Source organism: Corvus moneduloides, chromosome 1, assembly GCF_009650955.1.
Source record: "Corvus moneduloides isolate bCorMon1 chromosome 1, bCorMon1.pri, whole genome shotgun sequence".
In the NCBI taxonomy this organism is placed as follows: domain Eukaryota; kingdom Metazoa; phylum Chordata; class Aves; order Passeriformes; family Corvidae; genus Corvus; species Corvus moneduloides.
Window position 1 is genome coordinate 56,424,039 of NC_045476.1, and position 17,779 is coordinate 56,441,817.

The following is a 17,779-nucleotide window of genomic DNA, read 5'->3' on the forward strand; positions in this document are numbered from 1 at the left end:
AATCAGACATGGTGAATAGATACCATTTCAGTATATATAGTGAATAGATGTCCTTATTGGTCATCCAGTGATTACATCAATTTGTGACAGATAGATTTGTGTTTGGGATTAAAGAATGGTTGCTGTGTTTAGGTGTCCACACACTTCTGTTGAGCTAACCAAAGCACCAAATTTGAAGTCAGTGCTGGCTTTCCTCTAGTTCCATAGTAGCTAATTTAGCATAAACCCTGCTGATATAAACTTATTTCATCAGCATTTTCTGACAAAGCTTGAAACACTAGAGTGAGTTTTTGGCAGTGGATACTTTCTATCATTTTTGGTTTGGTACTAAAATGATCAAGGCCACCTTTCTGTACTGTTGACTCATTGCCTTAGATTGTAGCTCCACAATGAATTTATGCTGGTCATGTCTCTGACTCATGCATTTGTGACCATATGTTGGACCAAAATCAGGAACTGATCCAGTTAAACTAACTTAGAAAAACAAAACTAAAGTCATTTTGATTTGCATCACTTCCTCAATCAGGTTTGTTGTGTTAATACATTCATGCCAGAGTAAAGGAGGGTTATTGATAGAAGAAACAAGCAGTCAAAGGTACTAAAGGGGGAAGGAGTACTTGTTTCTACATCAGTGCCAGCTATTTGCTGACATAAAGTGTTTACATAACTGGGATTATAGAGTTACACTGAATCCCAAGCAGTGTCACTGGATATGGGTAAGAAAAATGAGTGAAACAATTTGTATGAAATCACAGAATTATCGAGATTGTAAGAGACCTTCAAGATCATCTAGTCCAACCATCAACCCAGCATCACCAGAATCACTCCTAAATCATATCCCCAAGCGTCACATCCAGATGCCTCTGGAACTTTTCCAGAGATGGTGACTCCACCACCTCCCTGGGCAACTTATTCCGATGCCTAAAAACTCTTCCAGTGATATTTTTTTTTCTAATATCCAGTGTGAACCTCTGCTGGCACAACTGAAAGCCGTTTCCTCTTGTCTTTTCATTTGGAACATGGCAGAAGAAACCGACCTGCACCTCACTACAACCTCCTTTCAGATAGCTAGAGAGCAGTGAAGTCCTTCTGAGCCTTATTTTCTCCAGGCTAAACAACCCCAGTTCCCTCAGTCACTCCTCACAGGAGAGGTTTTCTAGACCCTTCACCAGCTCCATTGCCCTTCTCTGGACACGCTCGAGCATCTCAGTGTCTCCTTTCCTGAAGTGAGAGGCCCAAAACTGAACACGGTACTCAAGGTGCAGCCTCATCAGTGCTGAATACAATGGGACAATCACTTCCCTGTGATTCCATGTTAGTATCAGCTCATGATTGCCAGTTCTTTCAAAGATTCTCAGGGAATAATGATAAAAACAATAAGAAAAAAATTCACTGCTAGATCAAAAGAAATTAGTTTGTGGATCAAAAAGAAATTCAAATTTTAACTTGTATTTTACTATTTTTAAATGAAAATTTTTGTAGGTGTAATGCAGTGAAATGGTTCAGAAAAAAACTTCTGCCTTTTTATGAAGTTCTTCAGAAGATAAACATCCTCTTTTGCCTTTCCTCCTTTCATTCCTCTGCTTCTTCTTGATCTTACACAGTATTTTCAAGTTCATTGAAGCATTACATTTTTTAAGGTTATCACCAAACTTGGGCCTCTGGAATGGATTCTTAATACTCCCAGTCATCACAGAGTTCATCATGGTAAGATAAAAGTGGAACCCCTTATTCCTTGGTGTGTTTTTTTTTTTCTCAAGGTCACTATTTGTATAGTAATAGTAATGTAATAAAATTATATTGTAAAATCAGTTTACAAAAAGATTTTGATTTTGACCACTACTTCAGAAATGGTTCCTCTTCCGTAGAAAATTTCACAGTATTTTAAAAAACATTTTCAGATCTTCTGTTTAATTTAAACATTTTTATGTTTAATTATTGAGCAGAAATTAAGTCTGGATAACATGAAATAATTTGAAGACTTTGAGCAAAAAAATTCAATGTTTTTAAGTATGAAGTGATAGAAAAGCATCTCATCCTTCCCTGACTACTGAATCATCAACAAACACACTTTTGCATTCAAATTCAAGCACTGTATATGTGAAAAACATGGCTAGGTTTTAGAAGAACTTTTAAATATTTTAGTGGAATTTGATTTCACCTGTCTGAATTATTGGTATCTCAATTCACAGAAGTGCATGATGATTGATTTTTCACCAGTATTCAGAGGCCTTTGAGAGTGTACTGCGTATGTAAATTGTATTAATAACTCCACTGCATACTGAAAAATATCATGAACATATCTGAGAAACAGAAGTGAATTTCACAGATGTCCTTAGCTCATTCAGTGTGCAGAAATAGTAAGTTTAAAAAAAATATATAGGGGAATGGAAGAACAATTTGAAACAGACTCAAATGTACAGAGGATGTTACTAATGTTTATTATATCCTCACAATCACTGTATCCACAGTGGTGGTGCTGTAAGTGTCTAGTCCTTTAAATTTGCACAACTACTGGTAATCCTCAGGGAGACACTCTGCTGTTATTTGCTCATCTGTAAACTAAACTAATGCTCTCATCCTGATTAGAGTTAAGCTGAATTGTTCCAGAGCTGATCAGGGGCTGTACAGTTGCTCCAGATTACCTGCATGAACTTAAGGATATGTAACCAATATTTCTTCGCTCATAGCTTTGAGAGGACTGCTTATATACAAATATATTCCCTAGAAAACATAGAAGGAGCAGTTTTCCTCACACTGAAATTAATAGGGCAGAATCAGATGTATGATATAGAGGATAGAGACACCTGATAGCTATTAATGAGATGATTACGCATATATGCATTTAGCATATATTTTCTTAGGTATAAACTGGTGGAATAATTTTTGTTTGCTTTTTAATTTGTTTTTTATAAATATATTTTGATCTGGTTTTACTCTCCAAATGAATCCTTTTATTTCATAGAAGTTTTGGGTGTGACAGATTGGATTTGTATGTTTGAATCTGAATAGAAGGAGAGCAATAAGGCTGTTAAGGAAAAAGAAATTTCATAGAAGTATGAGGAATGGTGGGTTAGCTATCTTTTAAAGTTATTTTTAGGCTATAAAGCGATGAAAATGATGACTTTCCTTCATAATTCAGTTGCTAGTATTCTACTTTATCCCATTACTTGTCTCATAATTTATTTTTATTATAGGTAGAAATCCCTACTGCATTGACAAAAATTATGGTGGCACACTCATTATCTGGGACAGGATATTTGGTAAGTTACAGAAGGTATTCTCTGTCATGTTTGGTCAGTGTGGCAAAAATATGTATACGTTTGAATTTGATTGTTTGTCATTCTTTTGTTTTCTTCTTCCATCAGGAACATTTGAGGCCGAAGATGAAAAAGTTGTGTATGGCTTAACACATCCAGTAAATTCGTTTGATCCCATCATGCTCCAGGTGCTATAGTTTGTGTCACTGACTGTGATATCTTCAACATTCAGTCATATTCAAAAGAAACCCCTCTATTAGGCACAGTTGAGGCCATCCTTGCATTCCTGACCAGTCAATTACTTTATCTACAATTTCTTCAGTATTTCATTCTGAGACAGCCATTTCCACTTGCTGCACTGAGTATATGCAGAGTTTGTAGTAATCATGAAAATACAAAACAGTAAAATGAAAAACTGATTAGAACAGTGATGTATAAGGTGTTGGACTGAGTGAGATCTGTTTTGCAATATGCAGTGCAATACGCAGTGAAGCACAGACAAAAGTATATATTTAAAAAAAAAGAAAAGTAATTAGTGTGGTGCTTCTTAGATTTATTGGTCCAGGTTTAACTTAAGCTAGATAAAAATTCTCTGCAAAAACATGAGAAGTGGTGGAGTCCGTATTTGCTTTTCATGACTGTTCATCCAAGGAGGGATCTCAAAGAATGAGAAATTCTGCTGTCAGGGCTGTCAGGGCTGGAAAGTGAGAGGATGTGCAATTATATCCATTTCATTCAGATACAAAGTAATTTAGTTATTGAGAGTATGTTGTGTCAAGATCCCAGTAACCAAATCATATAGCATAAATATTGCTATACAATATACCACTAAATACTCTGGAGTGATTACAGGAGACACAGATGGAAGAACAGATTTTCCTCTGAGCAGAAGTCGTTGTAATCCTCACCAAATTAACCAAGGGCTTCATATGACTTTTGCCTATTTCAGCCAGGTTTTCTGAACTGTCTTCATCTATTTCTAATTTATTCTCTTTACAGAGTTTGAAAAATAATTTATTTGAAAGTTAAAAATGAATAAAATATAATGTTTTATTAATCTTTTATTTTGCTAACAGTGAAAAATTACTTACTCTTTTTTTCCCAGTTACGTCCCTTAGCTCATATTTGGAACACGTTTTGGGCCACACCTGGATTCTGCAATAAGCTTTCTGTCATATTCAAAGGGCCAGGCTGGGGACCAGGCAAACCTAGACTTGGCCTTCCTGAGGAAATCCCGGTGGTAAATAGAACATGCACAGGCTTTCAGTTGTGTGTAATTTACTTGGACCTCTTAATGCTACTGGATCAACGTTAAAAACTCTACACATGCTATTTTAAATTAGCAAATTAGCAGTCATAAAGCATAGGGGAAGATGAAATGGGAAAAGAAACTGAAGGAAATGAATGTTTTAGCTGTGGGGTTTTTTTCCTTTTTATTTGAAGGAAAAAACATATTTTTAATTTATTTTTTCATTATTCATTTCCTGAAGAGATTTCAAAAATTTTCTATGGAATATAATAATTTCTCTTTTTTTTCTGATGTGGACATGCACAAACACACAGAGTTAAACTCTGTCTCAGACTAGGTAGTACATAAGTTTGACAGCAGATTATCTTTCTTCAATTATCTGTCTCCCTTTTTGTAAGTGTAAAGAATATTAAGGAGCAACGGGCCATAGCAGGTCACTCTTGAAGGCAAGTGTCTGTTTTGCTTTATACAGATCACTGGAAAAGAAGTTCCCTTCAATCCACCTGTACCAGCTTATTGTAATTGCTATGCACTTGTACATTTTGCTATAATAGTGGACTTGTACACCGAACTTCTTGCTTCTGTAAGTGTAAGTAATTCCTTCCTTTATGAAATAATACCTCCTGCTAAGAGCAATGACACACGACATGTTTAAATATTAAAGCATTGAGCAGAGGCTCTATAGCTGACTCATATCTTACTTGAACTATTAATAACTAGATTCTGTAAAAAGAATCAACATAAATGGCTAAATATATAATTCCATGCTATTAAATATATAATGTTTGATATTGTTTAGTAAACAGTTTTTAATAACCATATCAGTTATTTACATAATATAAATAATTTGCCTAGAAGATGTATGTGTCTGCTTCAGTTTTTAGAACCTCATGAGGCTTGAAACTCTGTAGGTTTTAAGATGTCAAGGTTGGTCATACCATTGGATGCCCAGGCTTTAGAAGGAAGATTGCAATGGTCTTTCAGTGCTTGCAGTTGGGAACGTTGGTGTCAGCATGAGTTTAGAATTGGAGGAGAACAAAGTCAGGGCAAATCCTTCTTCCAGTCTCCAATATACAACAGCATTGATAGAAATACAGCAAGGAGAAGCATGTATTTATGACCATGGGTTTGGGCTGATGGGATCTCTGTGGTAACTGGTTCCTCTGTGGATACCTGGCAGCCTCTGAAGGTGAACTACAAGGCCATGTCCACCTACAAGAAGGGAGACATTAACTGTTTCTAAGGTTTCACATCCTTCCAAGCTCCTTTTTTTTCTTCTTCCTTTATAACTTTCCCTCATGTACTAAAGCTAAAATTTTCTTGGTATGAAGCAGAATGTGAAACACCTCTCAAGACATACCAGAACACCACAAAAGTCTATTATTTTGATAAAATGCCCTTTGGTCTTCTTCATAAACCCTTTCTAAGACCTCCCTAAACAGCAGTGTTCTTGTTGAGTTTGTGTCACCCATGTTGCCATAGCAGGCTGTAAGCATGCCGGGGGCCCCTTGGGTTCTTCAGCCTCTGCCCTCCTGTGGGCCTGCCTTGTCCTGGCATGCTCACCTGGCAATTTCCAACCCTTGGCCAACAGCGGTCACAGTCCCCTGCCCACCTCATTGGACACTGCAGTACGTAGCATTCCTGGTATGATATAAAAGGCATACTCTTCTGATTAGCATGGAGTTATTCTACATGCCCTGTTTGCCTCTGCAGTTGCGGGGAATTAGGAGATTACTAGGTCATCTGAGGCTTAGTTTGTTCTGGGGACAGGAAATTAAGCCTAGGCTAAGAATAAATGCCTCCAAAATATACAAGTGAAACCGTATATTATATATACATGATTGCCAATGTTCTTAAATTGAGAAAAACCTCTGCAGGGTTGTCCAGATCCACTTCTAGATTCCTACATACATTTGCATAGGAATCAAACTCTGTGTTTGAGTTTTTTTCATTTGTTTCGTTCTGCTGTTGGGTTTTGGTTTGGTTTTTACTTTGTTGTTGCTTTTAGCAGCAACAATTAAGGAGTCTGATTTTTTCCTGTTTTATTGTTTTTTCTTTTGGCCTTTTTCTGGTCCTGGAAGGAAAAATGGATGGTCCAAATTATTTTATCTGCTGGTAACTGCAGCTGTTTAAGAATAAATAATAAAGAAAGTTGAAAAAGGCACTCAGACTCCAGATAGTCATTAAATTCTTTCAGTCATGGAGGAAACATCCTGAAGATCCACTATTTATGAACTTACTGTAGAAAAGCAACTATAAAATTCTCTGCACAAAACTGCAGGGTAATAAGGTAGGATAAGAAGGAGAGTACAGGGCCTGGAAGCACCTCGTCTCAGGACATAAACCTTCAGTGTGGGTGTAGAAAGTGCTGGTCCCAAGGCAGAGTTCCAGCATCGCTCTGCAGCACAGTGGGGAAGCTGTCATGAGAAGGAAGCTTGTGTATGAATAACTTTACTTGGCAAAAATCTTCCTTCAATATCAGTTTTCCACTACACTGAATTATGAAATGTCTATGGATACAACTGGAACGTTCTGTCTGGCTATGAATTATGTCATAACTGTGGCATAGCTCCATAAATGGAGAAAACTAACTGTTTTCCTCATCTTTAGGTATAAGTTCCATTTCATAACAGCCGTAAGACACAGCACACAGCTATTACATTTCTCAAGTGATTACAGTTGCTCAGTGTTTGGTCTCGCGCCCTGTAGAAGTGTTAAATTTCTCTATTCGTAAAGAGCAACCATATACCTTCTGTCTGAATGACCTACATTTAACTTATGAAAAGAGCAAAACAGGAAAGAAAAAATATATATTTTCCACAGGAGAGAGCATACAGTGTTTGTTTTCTGTATAGTGGTCTGCACTACATCTAGTGAATAAAAATTGCTTTCTGAGCTCTGCACATCTAGATCTGATCCAAAGCTCATTGAAGAAATGGGATTTGGATCAGTCCCAGAGAGAGTGCTAGGAGTGTAAAACTGCAGCACATTCAAAGCAAAACTCTCATAGCTCCAGAACTGCAGGTATCGTATAAATTGAAGTGCACCTTAAACACATTTTGCAGTGTCTTTTTTTATTGTTGATAGATACTATAACTTTTACTGTGCATATAATTACATGAATAAGTGAGCAGTTTCAATTAGATGAAAATTAGTAAGGGGTAAGATAGATCTCTTGAAAGTTAAGAACACATTTAATGTATCCATTAAGTAGGGCATCACCAAGTAGTGTGTATGCAATATTGCTAAGACTTTACAATTTTTTCTAGGAATTCTAAGTTAAAATAAATTCATACAGCCAAAGACACCTAACAGCAGAAAATTCATAGCATTGTATTAGCGTTCCTAACTTGAATGTTGAAAGTGTCTGATGTATGAGAGCAGGGCATCTGTTAACTTAGGAAACATGCTGGCATCATTCCTAGCAGTTCTTTTGAACCACTGGACAAATCAGAATGAGAAAATGCATCCATGTTATTCTTCAAAAGGAATAAAAAACCTGTTTCTTTGCAATATAAAAGTCAATTTGGAATATTTTAATGCTCATCTAAATACAGGTTTGGAAGAACATTTCCTCTGTTTAAATTAATTATTTTTTCATTACTAAAAAAACCATAAAATAATAATGCTACGGCATTCTGTTGATTACAAAGCCATGTAAACCTCTTACTAAATTCAATAATCCCCTTCCCCCTCCTTTTTTAAGGCTCAAAGATATTTTTAAAGCTTTGAATGAAATGAAAATCCAACAGAAATATTTTTTTCTGTTTGATTGCAGCCAATAACCACATTGCAAAGTTGTGGCTGACTTGTAATTGGGGAACCTGCTGTGGTCCCACATGCTTCTCTGTTTATACAAATACTCCAGTATATAAATATTCATTTATTTTATATATACATCCATGCATATGTTTAAGTGGAACAAGGATGCTAACACTAATGAAGGTGTAAAAGGCACATTCTTTTCACACTGCTGCTTGCAGTGCATAGATTTAATATATGATGTTAGTTTAGTGATATAACCCACTGACTATTTTGTTGATTTTGGTAGAGTAATGCCTAGAAAATGGATGCCTCAGCTGCCAGCATCCACTTCATAGGGTGATACATGTTTGAAAGCAAATAAAAGAATCAAGGCAGCATATACCACTGGAACTGTAAGAGAAAGTTAGGGAAGCAAACTAACAGTGGTAAAATTTATGCTATATGGCTGATTTTCTAAAACCTATTATTCCCAGTTGCATCTTGGTGTATTTTGCTGAAAATTTCTCAGTAATCCTTGACTAGGAGTACAAATGAGGGAACAGGGTTTTTTTGTTGTATGTGAATGTGGTGCGTGTACCTACGGTGAAGGGTAACTTACACCTTCTGCCTTCATGGTTCCCAGTAAGGCTTTTTGTCTCACCCTTCACTACTCCAAAAGCTGATGTTTTGGGAAGTGGAAAGCTGCCACTCTATGCTCAGGCATTACAGTGCCATGATTTTGTGTGAATCTGATGATAGTGCCAATTTAAAATTAATCAGGATCTGCAGGTTGTGCTTTAGAGTCCTCCAGTCCTTCACATTCTAAGCCACAGCGGATGTTGACCATAAGGAGTTTTACAAATAGCTGGTGTTCAAAATAGTATGGTTCAAGTAGGAGTATGTATGAAGAGAAATGGAAATTGGCCTGAAAAAACAAATCTGTAAAATATGATCACACCTGGCTTAGGTAGTTACTATGCCAAAGAACCTCATGTAGCATTTTAACCACTTAAAGGCTTGTTTACATTTGAGTTTGATTTTTTAAAAAATCATAAGGGTGCTTCAGTTCTTCTGGTTTACAAACAAACATTAAAATGTATTTCTATTCCCATTTTTTTGCTGGAACTCCATGTTTATAACTGATCTGAAATTTATTAATTTCCTTTCAAGTTCTTAATCTGTGCTTTATTCTTCTGTGTTAGATAAATGTAGGGAATAATTTTAATTTTTTTCCCTGTTCTTCTGGAAATGTAAAATAAAATATATCTTTGTGCCAAGAAAAAAGTCCTTGATAGAAGTTATAGGTAAAACTACCACTAAAATTTGACCCCAAATTGTCTGCTTTTTGGGAAGTGTTTCCATCATTTGCTCAAATCCAACTCTTAATGCAATACCAAATTTAGGCTTTAGGCTTGCAGTCTAGCTAATGGCAAGAAATGGAATTCCCAAAGTGCTTGGGCTATTCCCACATTCCCAACATGCTGTCTCCATGAATTTCAGCAAAAGATTGGGTTAATAACAGATTTTCAGGCACTTCAGTGAAGGTACTTAAAGGCAGGTAGAATGAATCAGCATCTCAGTTTTCTGCAGCTGGAGTTGCAAGGAAATCCCGATGCCTGGGACTAGCTAGCCAGCTTGGGAGCACTGGAAAGGCAGAAAAGTTTGAAATCATGCAGCTCTTTAAAACTGGAAACTGGGGGCACCCTTGCTCATTCATAGCATGTTCTGTTGGATCCTTCCTGAAGACAAGTATTAGCACCTGTATGAAAACCATCGCAGTTTCATTCATTTTCCACAAGTGTGATTTTAACCATATATTGTAATGTAGCAATTCTCTGACTTGATGGAAATCTGGATTTGATGTTCAGTTCTCTTTCCTGCCTAAGAAGATACAAAATCTTGCTCTCCTTTTCTCAGAATAGTGCTCTACCACTCTGGGAGCATTTTTAAGACAGTCTGCAGAACCTGGTGCATCACACTGGAAACAAAGAAAAATCAGACCCACCTGGCAAGAATGAGTAGGTTAAAAAAACGTTTAATTTTTCAACTTAAAAGTGAGGACAGTCTTTAGGGAGAAAAGTCTTGAATTTCAGTCCTCATTCCCTGGAAAACTCCTTTATTTGACAAGTAACAATCATTGAAAAGCCTATCAAAGCATTTCTAAGAAATTTATGGGTGAGTTCCATTATGCCTGTGCCAAATCATATTTTTCTTTGCTTACTTCTTGAATTTTTGTATGACTCAGTTTGCACAGGAAGCTGAAGAGGGAGTTGAACTCAGTATGGGTAGATGAGCAGTTAAAGAACTCCTCATATAATTAAATTCAAATAGAGTCCATGCCTGATTTTTATAAAAAAGCTCTGTCCAAACATTATGTCACTTCAAAACAAACTCTTGCTATTGCTAACAATGGAAAGTTTATCATAAGGAGAAATGGAACAGATTGGTAATGTAGAAATGCAGTAGTAAGTTTGATTCTCACCTGGTACAAATCTGTGCAACAGATTGGCTTGACAGGTGTCATTTGTAAGAATTGTGTTCTGGCTTGTAAACTGGTGAGGCTGCTGTTTAGCTTGCTCATTTCTGGGATTGAGTTTTCTTTGTTCAATAACTGTTGAGGATATCTAAGTAGGTGTTTGTGATGCTTCAGGAAAACAACAGAAACCCGCCCAGACTGAGTGTGTGGTTTGATGTGTTTTGCAAACATGGGCACTCTAAGTTCACACAGCTGTAAAACTTGAGAATATCCTCCTGTGGCCTCCCATGCTCACAGATACTTACCTTAGATCTCTTTGAGGGGTTGGGGCCACGACCGAAGGAAGTTGGGCATGTCACTGAATGGGATTTATTGAAATCAGGGCAGACATTCATGGAGGTTTTTTTTTTCCAATGGCTGCAATTGAAGTGCAGGATGCTGTTCATAAACTGTTTTGCTGTTGAAGCAAGAAAGGATTTCTATAACTCAGTCAGATCCACTACTTTTGTTTTGTTTTTGTTTTAATGAAAAAAACGAAAGCTTTTCAAAACTAATATTTGAAACAAAATCAGGGAGGGAAAAAGAATACTGATTAAATATTTGATTTTCAAAGGCAGCTTTGTAGAATACAAAATATTTAATAAATTTTAAAAATTCAAACTGTACAATCAAAATAATTTCTGTTTTCCTGGATTTTTTTTTAGTGTAATTTTGATGTAAATTTTAAGGACGGAAGTCCTCATGCTGCTATTCTTTCAAGTACTCATGCACATGTTTATTTTTAAAAGTGTTTTAGGTCTGAATGAAATTAATGATAGGAGCTAAAAAGTTTTGCTAATTTAGGAACCAAGCATTGAGTTATCATGCAGGGAAAACACTCATTTTGTTTCTTCTTAAATATGATCATGTCATGTGAGTTGTTATTCTCACCAGTACATTGGCTTTTGTGTCTATTGGGATTCAAAGATGACTATTGTAAAGACCTGGTAACATATGATGAAATTAAAAGAGCAGGGCTGCTGTGATTTTTATCTAGAAATACATTTCTTCCCTCTTGAGTAGAGTCAAAAGGAAATCAATAACTTTGGGAAAAAAAACACATAGGACAGAAGGGAATAACATTAATGTTGTTTTGGAAATACAGCATCCAGGAAATGACTATGAAGGTGGTTACTCCAAGTATGTGTGCTATCCAGAGCAGATATTTTTTTGTAAAACTTAAAGGAGCAAATTACTTTAAAAGGGGACACTAGCATCACTGACTGAGGAAGTTGAAGCTACTGTTCCATAAAAACTCCATTTTCTCCAGAAAATTACTCTAAATGAATTCTTTGTCTGCCTTTTAACAGATGCTATCACAGGGAACAGTTCTCCTGAGAATTGGCTTTATCATTCTGTCCCTGTCATCTTTTGGACTACTTATGGAGAACAAGTAAGATACAAAATATGTGGGTTTTCTTCTTCTTTCGTTATGGATTATTTATAATTATATGTAAATCCCAGAAATTATATCGATAAATAAATATAGATACCCAGACCCACCTGTGGCTGTCTGTTGACTGGAAAATAACACATGACTACCTGGCACCTAAATCCAGGAGTGTTCCCATAGCAAGTAGTGACTACATCTATATTGTTCCTTGCAGAAAAGTTCTGGGATGGGTTTGTCATGTCTCCCTTTGTGCTTGCATTTATTGGATTCTCTCCTCTGGGTTTGGAACACTGGCAGGTGAGTGGGACCTGCCAGCTGTCCCGAGGCTGTTCAAGGTCAGACTGCAACCATATTGTGCCAGCCCTGTGTAGCACACCATAGGTGCCAGATACAGTGATGATATATGAAGAGCACACAGTGTAGCTCAGAGTAGGCTCAAAATCATGTGAAAGATGGTGTAGGCTTAAGACTAAACTTAATCAGTATGGCTTCAAATGAAATTGAGTCTTGAATACACCAGTCCAGTGAGATACATTATGAAGTAGTCCATACGAGCACTGTGGCCCTAAAGAAGAGTAAGTTGCATCCAGAGTTTCTTACGAAGAAGTTATTTGCCCTGCCAGAGAAGAAATGTGGAAGTTTCCTTTGAGACTGAGGTGCCAGTACTGCTTTGCACCTGCTGTTCATTATGTTTTCAGAAAGGAATACCTTTCACTTTTATAGACTGAACTATTTAATTCAGGATAGGTAAAAATCTGTCAACATGCCAGATGTGAATAACTCTAGGGAGTTAATAAAGAGGAATTAGTAAAAATTTACAGAAGTAGACTGTTGAAATGATTCTGAACTACTTTTCAGAATTTTGTTGTGGTAATTTTTGAGATCAAAAGACAGTAACTATATATACAGCCCCATTTGTGTGAGTTCAAATACATTTTGCAAGTATGTGTATTCTCACCAGCAGCAAATTCAGTGTTACGAGTCTATGTAAGGTGTATACCATAAAAACCTAACTATAAGGTTAAGAAAGATGACTTGATGTAAGTGCAGGACATCACAGACTAATTCTATTTTCTCCTTTTCACTGAACTTGGAAAAGAAGAAAAGATTGGATGTTAATCTGAATTTATTCCCTTTTCTAGGTCCAAAGCAGGAATTTTGGAAATCATCCGCTGTTCAGTCTTCATAGGTGTTTACAAACTTGGCTACTTCAGGAGTCAGTTTTCAGTCTTGGGCTATGCATATGAGGTAAGACATTTATTTTAAAATATCTATGCTGATTACTCTAGATTTTTTGTCTTTTTACAAAAAAGCAGAAACACTAAACATTTACATTTTGCTTTCTTATTTTTCATTATGCTATTTGAATAGAGTATTTTTTTTCTTATCTCTTTGTTTTTCATGTTTTATGATTATTTTGTAAGAAAACTATTCAGGTTTGCTATGGAGATGCCTGTTTTCCTTGAAAAATAGGTTATGAAGGAGAGCATTTACCACTCCCTGCAAAAATAATTTACTTGTGGCCACATGCTTTGAAGTGAATAATAGTAATGCATTGCTGAATTTGAATCGTTTAATTCCCCTTTTATGGGAGAAATCAGAAAATGCTTGGAGGCTGGAAGACTTAAGTATAAAATATTTGCTCTGTACTAATCCTGTGCCTCAGAAACAGACTTTTCATCATTGACAAGGAGTGGATGCAGGACTCAATAGACCTATGGTCTGATTACGTATGGCTACTTTCGTGTTCTTAGCACTTTTATCCTGTTCATGCCTTTTGCTTTTTATTATTTTCCTTTTCTTTTCCATACAGTTGGTAGTTCATGTCTCTTTTAATATTACCACAATAAAATAACAATAGTCACTGATATTATTCCTATCTAAATAACAGTACCAGGCTACCTACTGTTGGTTACCAGAAAAGACTGGTTATTCATAACCAGCAAGGGTATGAATGGGTGGCTGGATTAATAGAACCTCATCAGAAAGTTACTCTTTGGCTTGAAATCAGAAAAAAACTCAAATAAAACAGTAGGAACTGAGACTCAAACAAGTTCAAAATGGTTCCTTTGACTTCAAACATATGCAAAATTTATAGCATCTTTCCCAGTTGGCGGTTTCTAGTAGTGGCCTTGCTTCCTCTGGTTTTCTAAGGGAAAAGGAATTAGAAAAATGAGAAAAATCTACTGCTACTGTGGGTCTGGGAGGTTTTTCTGTTCTTTTTTTCTGCCTGTGTTGGAAATCAATAACTAGTAGACAATATTTAAAGCTAGATAAATGCCACTAATTGAGATTTGTTTAATTCTGTGCTTCCCCCTGCCCCACATTGTTACATTGTCAAAGCTTTGGTGTATAAATCTAACTGTTCTTGAATTCATTTAATAAGAGTCCGCAAGAACTCATCAGGTATTTTAAGGGGTTTGCTTAAATATAATTTGGAAAATGTTTGTATAATTTTCTGAGTAGCCTAATATAGTAGAAAGACTTGAAGTGACAAATTCTAAAATTTTGGAACTAATTATCTTGCCCTTGAGACATAGCTTTCAGACTTGAATTATTTGGGTATGCTAACTAAATTCTGGGAGAATTTTGTCATAATATACACCCTTAATATCTGCCTTGCAGAGTTCTGTGTGCATATGTAAAAGTGTCTCTTACGAAGAAATGAGTAAAGTAAAATTATTTGATTATTATTCCTATTTTTATAGGGAATTCTATAGCTTCCTATTCTTTCATGAAGAGGATAACAAAATGAAGTGGTTCTTGCTCTGTTCTTTACATATTTCTGTCATTAAAAAAATTACTTTATTGCCATCTTGAGTTCTTCTCTACTGAATTTTCCTGTTCTTTCTTCCTTTTGTTTTTTTTCTCCTTCATATTACAGTTCTTTTTTGTTCTTTTTTTAGTACTTTGTTTGAAACTATGTAGTCCATTTTTAACAAGAGACAGGAGTACCTTGCTCACAATTTTTCTTTGAAAATACTGAAAAAATAGGTGTCATTCAAATAATTTGCTCTTGGGCAGGCCAGAATAGATAATTCTTCCTAGTGATGCCAGTATTTCCACACTAGACATTTTATCACAAATCCACAATTTGGTGATATTAATAGCTTTTGTACTCATAGAATCATAGAATGGTAGAATATTTTGGGTTGGAAGTAAAAATGTCCTCTTGTCCAATCCCCTGCAATGAGCAGGGACATCTTCAACTGCATCAGGTTGCTCTGAGCCCCGATCAACCAGATCTTGAAAATTTCCAGGGATGAGGCATCTAACACCTCTCTGAACAATTTGTTCCAGCGCTTCACCACCTTTATAATAAAAAATGTTTTCCTTTTTGTTTGAATACTTGTGATGAACTTCAAAGTGTTCCCCATTTTAAAATAAATGACCCACTTATAAAATAAATGATCCACTTTTGCTCCCGATGCATTATACAATTTCTGGAGTCATGGTAGGCATGTTCTTATGGGTCTAATGGAATTTATGTTAAAAAAAAAATCTCAGAGGTTGCTGGAGATTTGTTAATTCATGTTGAAAAGTCTTCAAATGTCAATGTTTTATCTCAATATTGACCTGGTAATTTTGTTTTCCTCATCTAAGTATCCCCTCTTCAGCATATAACTAGATTGAGCTGACTTTAATCTTTTAATCTAATATTTCTAGTAATCATAACCTGTAATATACTCAAAAATGTTCTGTTTACATCTTCATCCTTATGTGTTACCAAATTAACAATTCTTTAGTAATCCGGTGTTCAAGAATGAGAGCGCATCATGTAAAAGAGTTTATGTTGACTTTTCCTATAAATTATGCCTTCAAGGGCATAATTACTTAGGGATGAAGAAGTGTTTGTAGAATTTAACAAACAATTCTGTCCCAGAATTTTTAAGTTAATGGTGCACATTGCAGCAGATAAGTGCAAGACTGATTTTACCAACAGCATGTTCAATCATTAGTGGAAAAGTGTGCAACTATTTTTGATATGTGTGGGGTTTTTCTGCTACTATGTTTCATATGTTCGTATTTCTCAAGACTACTTTAGAACCAGTAAATAAGATTTCTAATCTTTGCCATGCTATTTGCAGAGCATTTTAACTAGCAAAAATACGTGCTTTAAACTGTAAGTGATTGTGTTTGGCTCATAAGAAGGCTTAACAGTTATCAGAATTACTGCGAGGAATGCCTTCTGGGGGGAATCTAGATGGGAAATACAAAAGAGAGAAAACTAGGGGGTCAGTGAGAGAAGGGAGAAGAGCAGAGGAAACAAGAAGCAAGCCTTTCCCACTTTGCCATTAGATTAGCTCAGGTGGGCATGAAAAAAGCAGCTGAAGATGTCAATTTGAGCAGAAGGAACAGTCCTGCTCTCTGGCTCTGTCCTCTTACCCTCCTTGCTGCCCTGCTAACTGGCTTAGCTGGTTGGGCTGACTTAGCCAGACAAAGATTTTTCTTCAGGTAAGTGGTGCAACTTGCTGTGGAGCAAGAAAGTTTCTTAATGCTAAGGCTCAAGGAAGGAGGAAGTAAAATGATGCTATAGGTGTGTAAGAAAGAAAGCAAGACTTCTGCTTTTGCTAAAGCTGCAATCTTAATATGTTGTTTTCTGTGTCTGCAGTCAAATAAAGATGGCGTTGGCTCCATCGATGCTTTGAAGTTGTGTGTTACCAGATTTGGTTCCTTATGAAAATTATGTTATTTTTCTGATCATTTAAATATATTGTCCTTCCTGCTGTTGTATTTGAATTCATTCTATGATATACTCATGGGGATCTCTCGCAGTGTCCTTTTCTTCTCCAAATAAGAAAATAATTTGAAGCTATCATCATTACAAAAGTAATGTAGGAGGTGGAACCGTGTACATTCCTCAGCATGCATTTTCTGTTCCTTTTCCTGTATGTATTTCATATGGATGATTAGCTGAATGTAGAGGGGGGGAGGGAGTGTGGATTTTTTTGTTGTTGTTTCTTTGTTTGAGGTTTTATGTTTTGTTTGTTTATTTAAGAAAAAAAAAGTGCTGATATATGAGGAAATTTTTAGATCTTAAGAAAATTATTTCTTGGGTGGAGGTCATTGAAAACCTTGATGACAGGGAATATATTTGACTGGCTTGAAGAGCTGGTGTGTTTTGAGAATGTGTGCTGCCACATCCTATACTAGTTAGCTTTCTTTAGGCTGATTACTTCATGCCTGTGTAATGTGATGATTGTGTGTATTACTAAAGCCAAATCATTTTCTGTCAGACTGGGCCTGGAGCCCCCTAACCACCTGGAGGTAGCAGAAAACATTGCTTGTGTGTTCAGTTATGTGACGGTTCAGCAGGCATGATATGTAAAAATAAATCTGTGATGATGGTCCACCTCTTTAAAGTGTTTCCATCCAACTGCTCTGGTTTGGCATCAGCCAGCATATTCCATGAGCTGAATTTGGTCAAGCACTGGCTGTTATTTGACAGTAGTACTAATGAGGAGCAAGTAGAAATGAGAGCCATTGACATGTTGTTGGAACTCTTGTTTTAAATATTTTCACCAACTCTCATAGTAGCTGCAACTCAGACTCTTAAACTAACGGGCTAGGAGTGAGGAAGAGGGAGGAGGAAATAGATGTCTGTCTTGATGTGTGTA

General features: G+C 36.3%; 1 protein-coding gene across 8 annotated transcripts in view; it reads left to right on the top strand.

Annotated features, from left to right (window-relative positions):
• Positions 1–17,779, top strand: part of AGMO (alkylglycerol monooxygenase) — a 240,112-nt gene that overhangs the window by 99,766 nt on the left and 122,567 nt on the right. For 7 of the 8 annotated variants that reach the window (XM_032110694.1, XM_032110671.1, XM_032110685.1 and 4 more), the window contains exons 6-12: positions 1,641–1,707; positions 3,198–3,263; positions 3,369–3,448; positions 4,366–4,500; positions 4,982–5,098; positions 12,079–12,161; positions 13,304–13,409. In XM_032110694.1, the coding sequence (XP_031966585.1) occupies positions 1,641–1,707; positions 3,198–3,263; positions 3,369–3,448; positions 4,366–4,500; positions 4,982–5,098; positions 12,079–12,161; positions 13,304–13,409 (654 nt within the window). The remainder of the gene's footprint in view (positions 1–1,640; positions 1,708–3,197; positions 3,264–3,368; positions 3,449–4,365; positions 4,501–4,981; positions 5,099–12,078; positions 12,162–13,303; positions 13,410–17,779) is intronic. The other variant, XR_004240586.1, reaches the window with a different exon arrangement.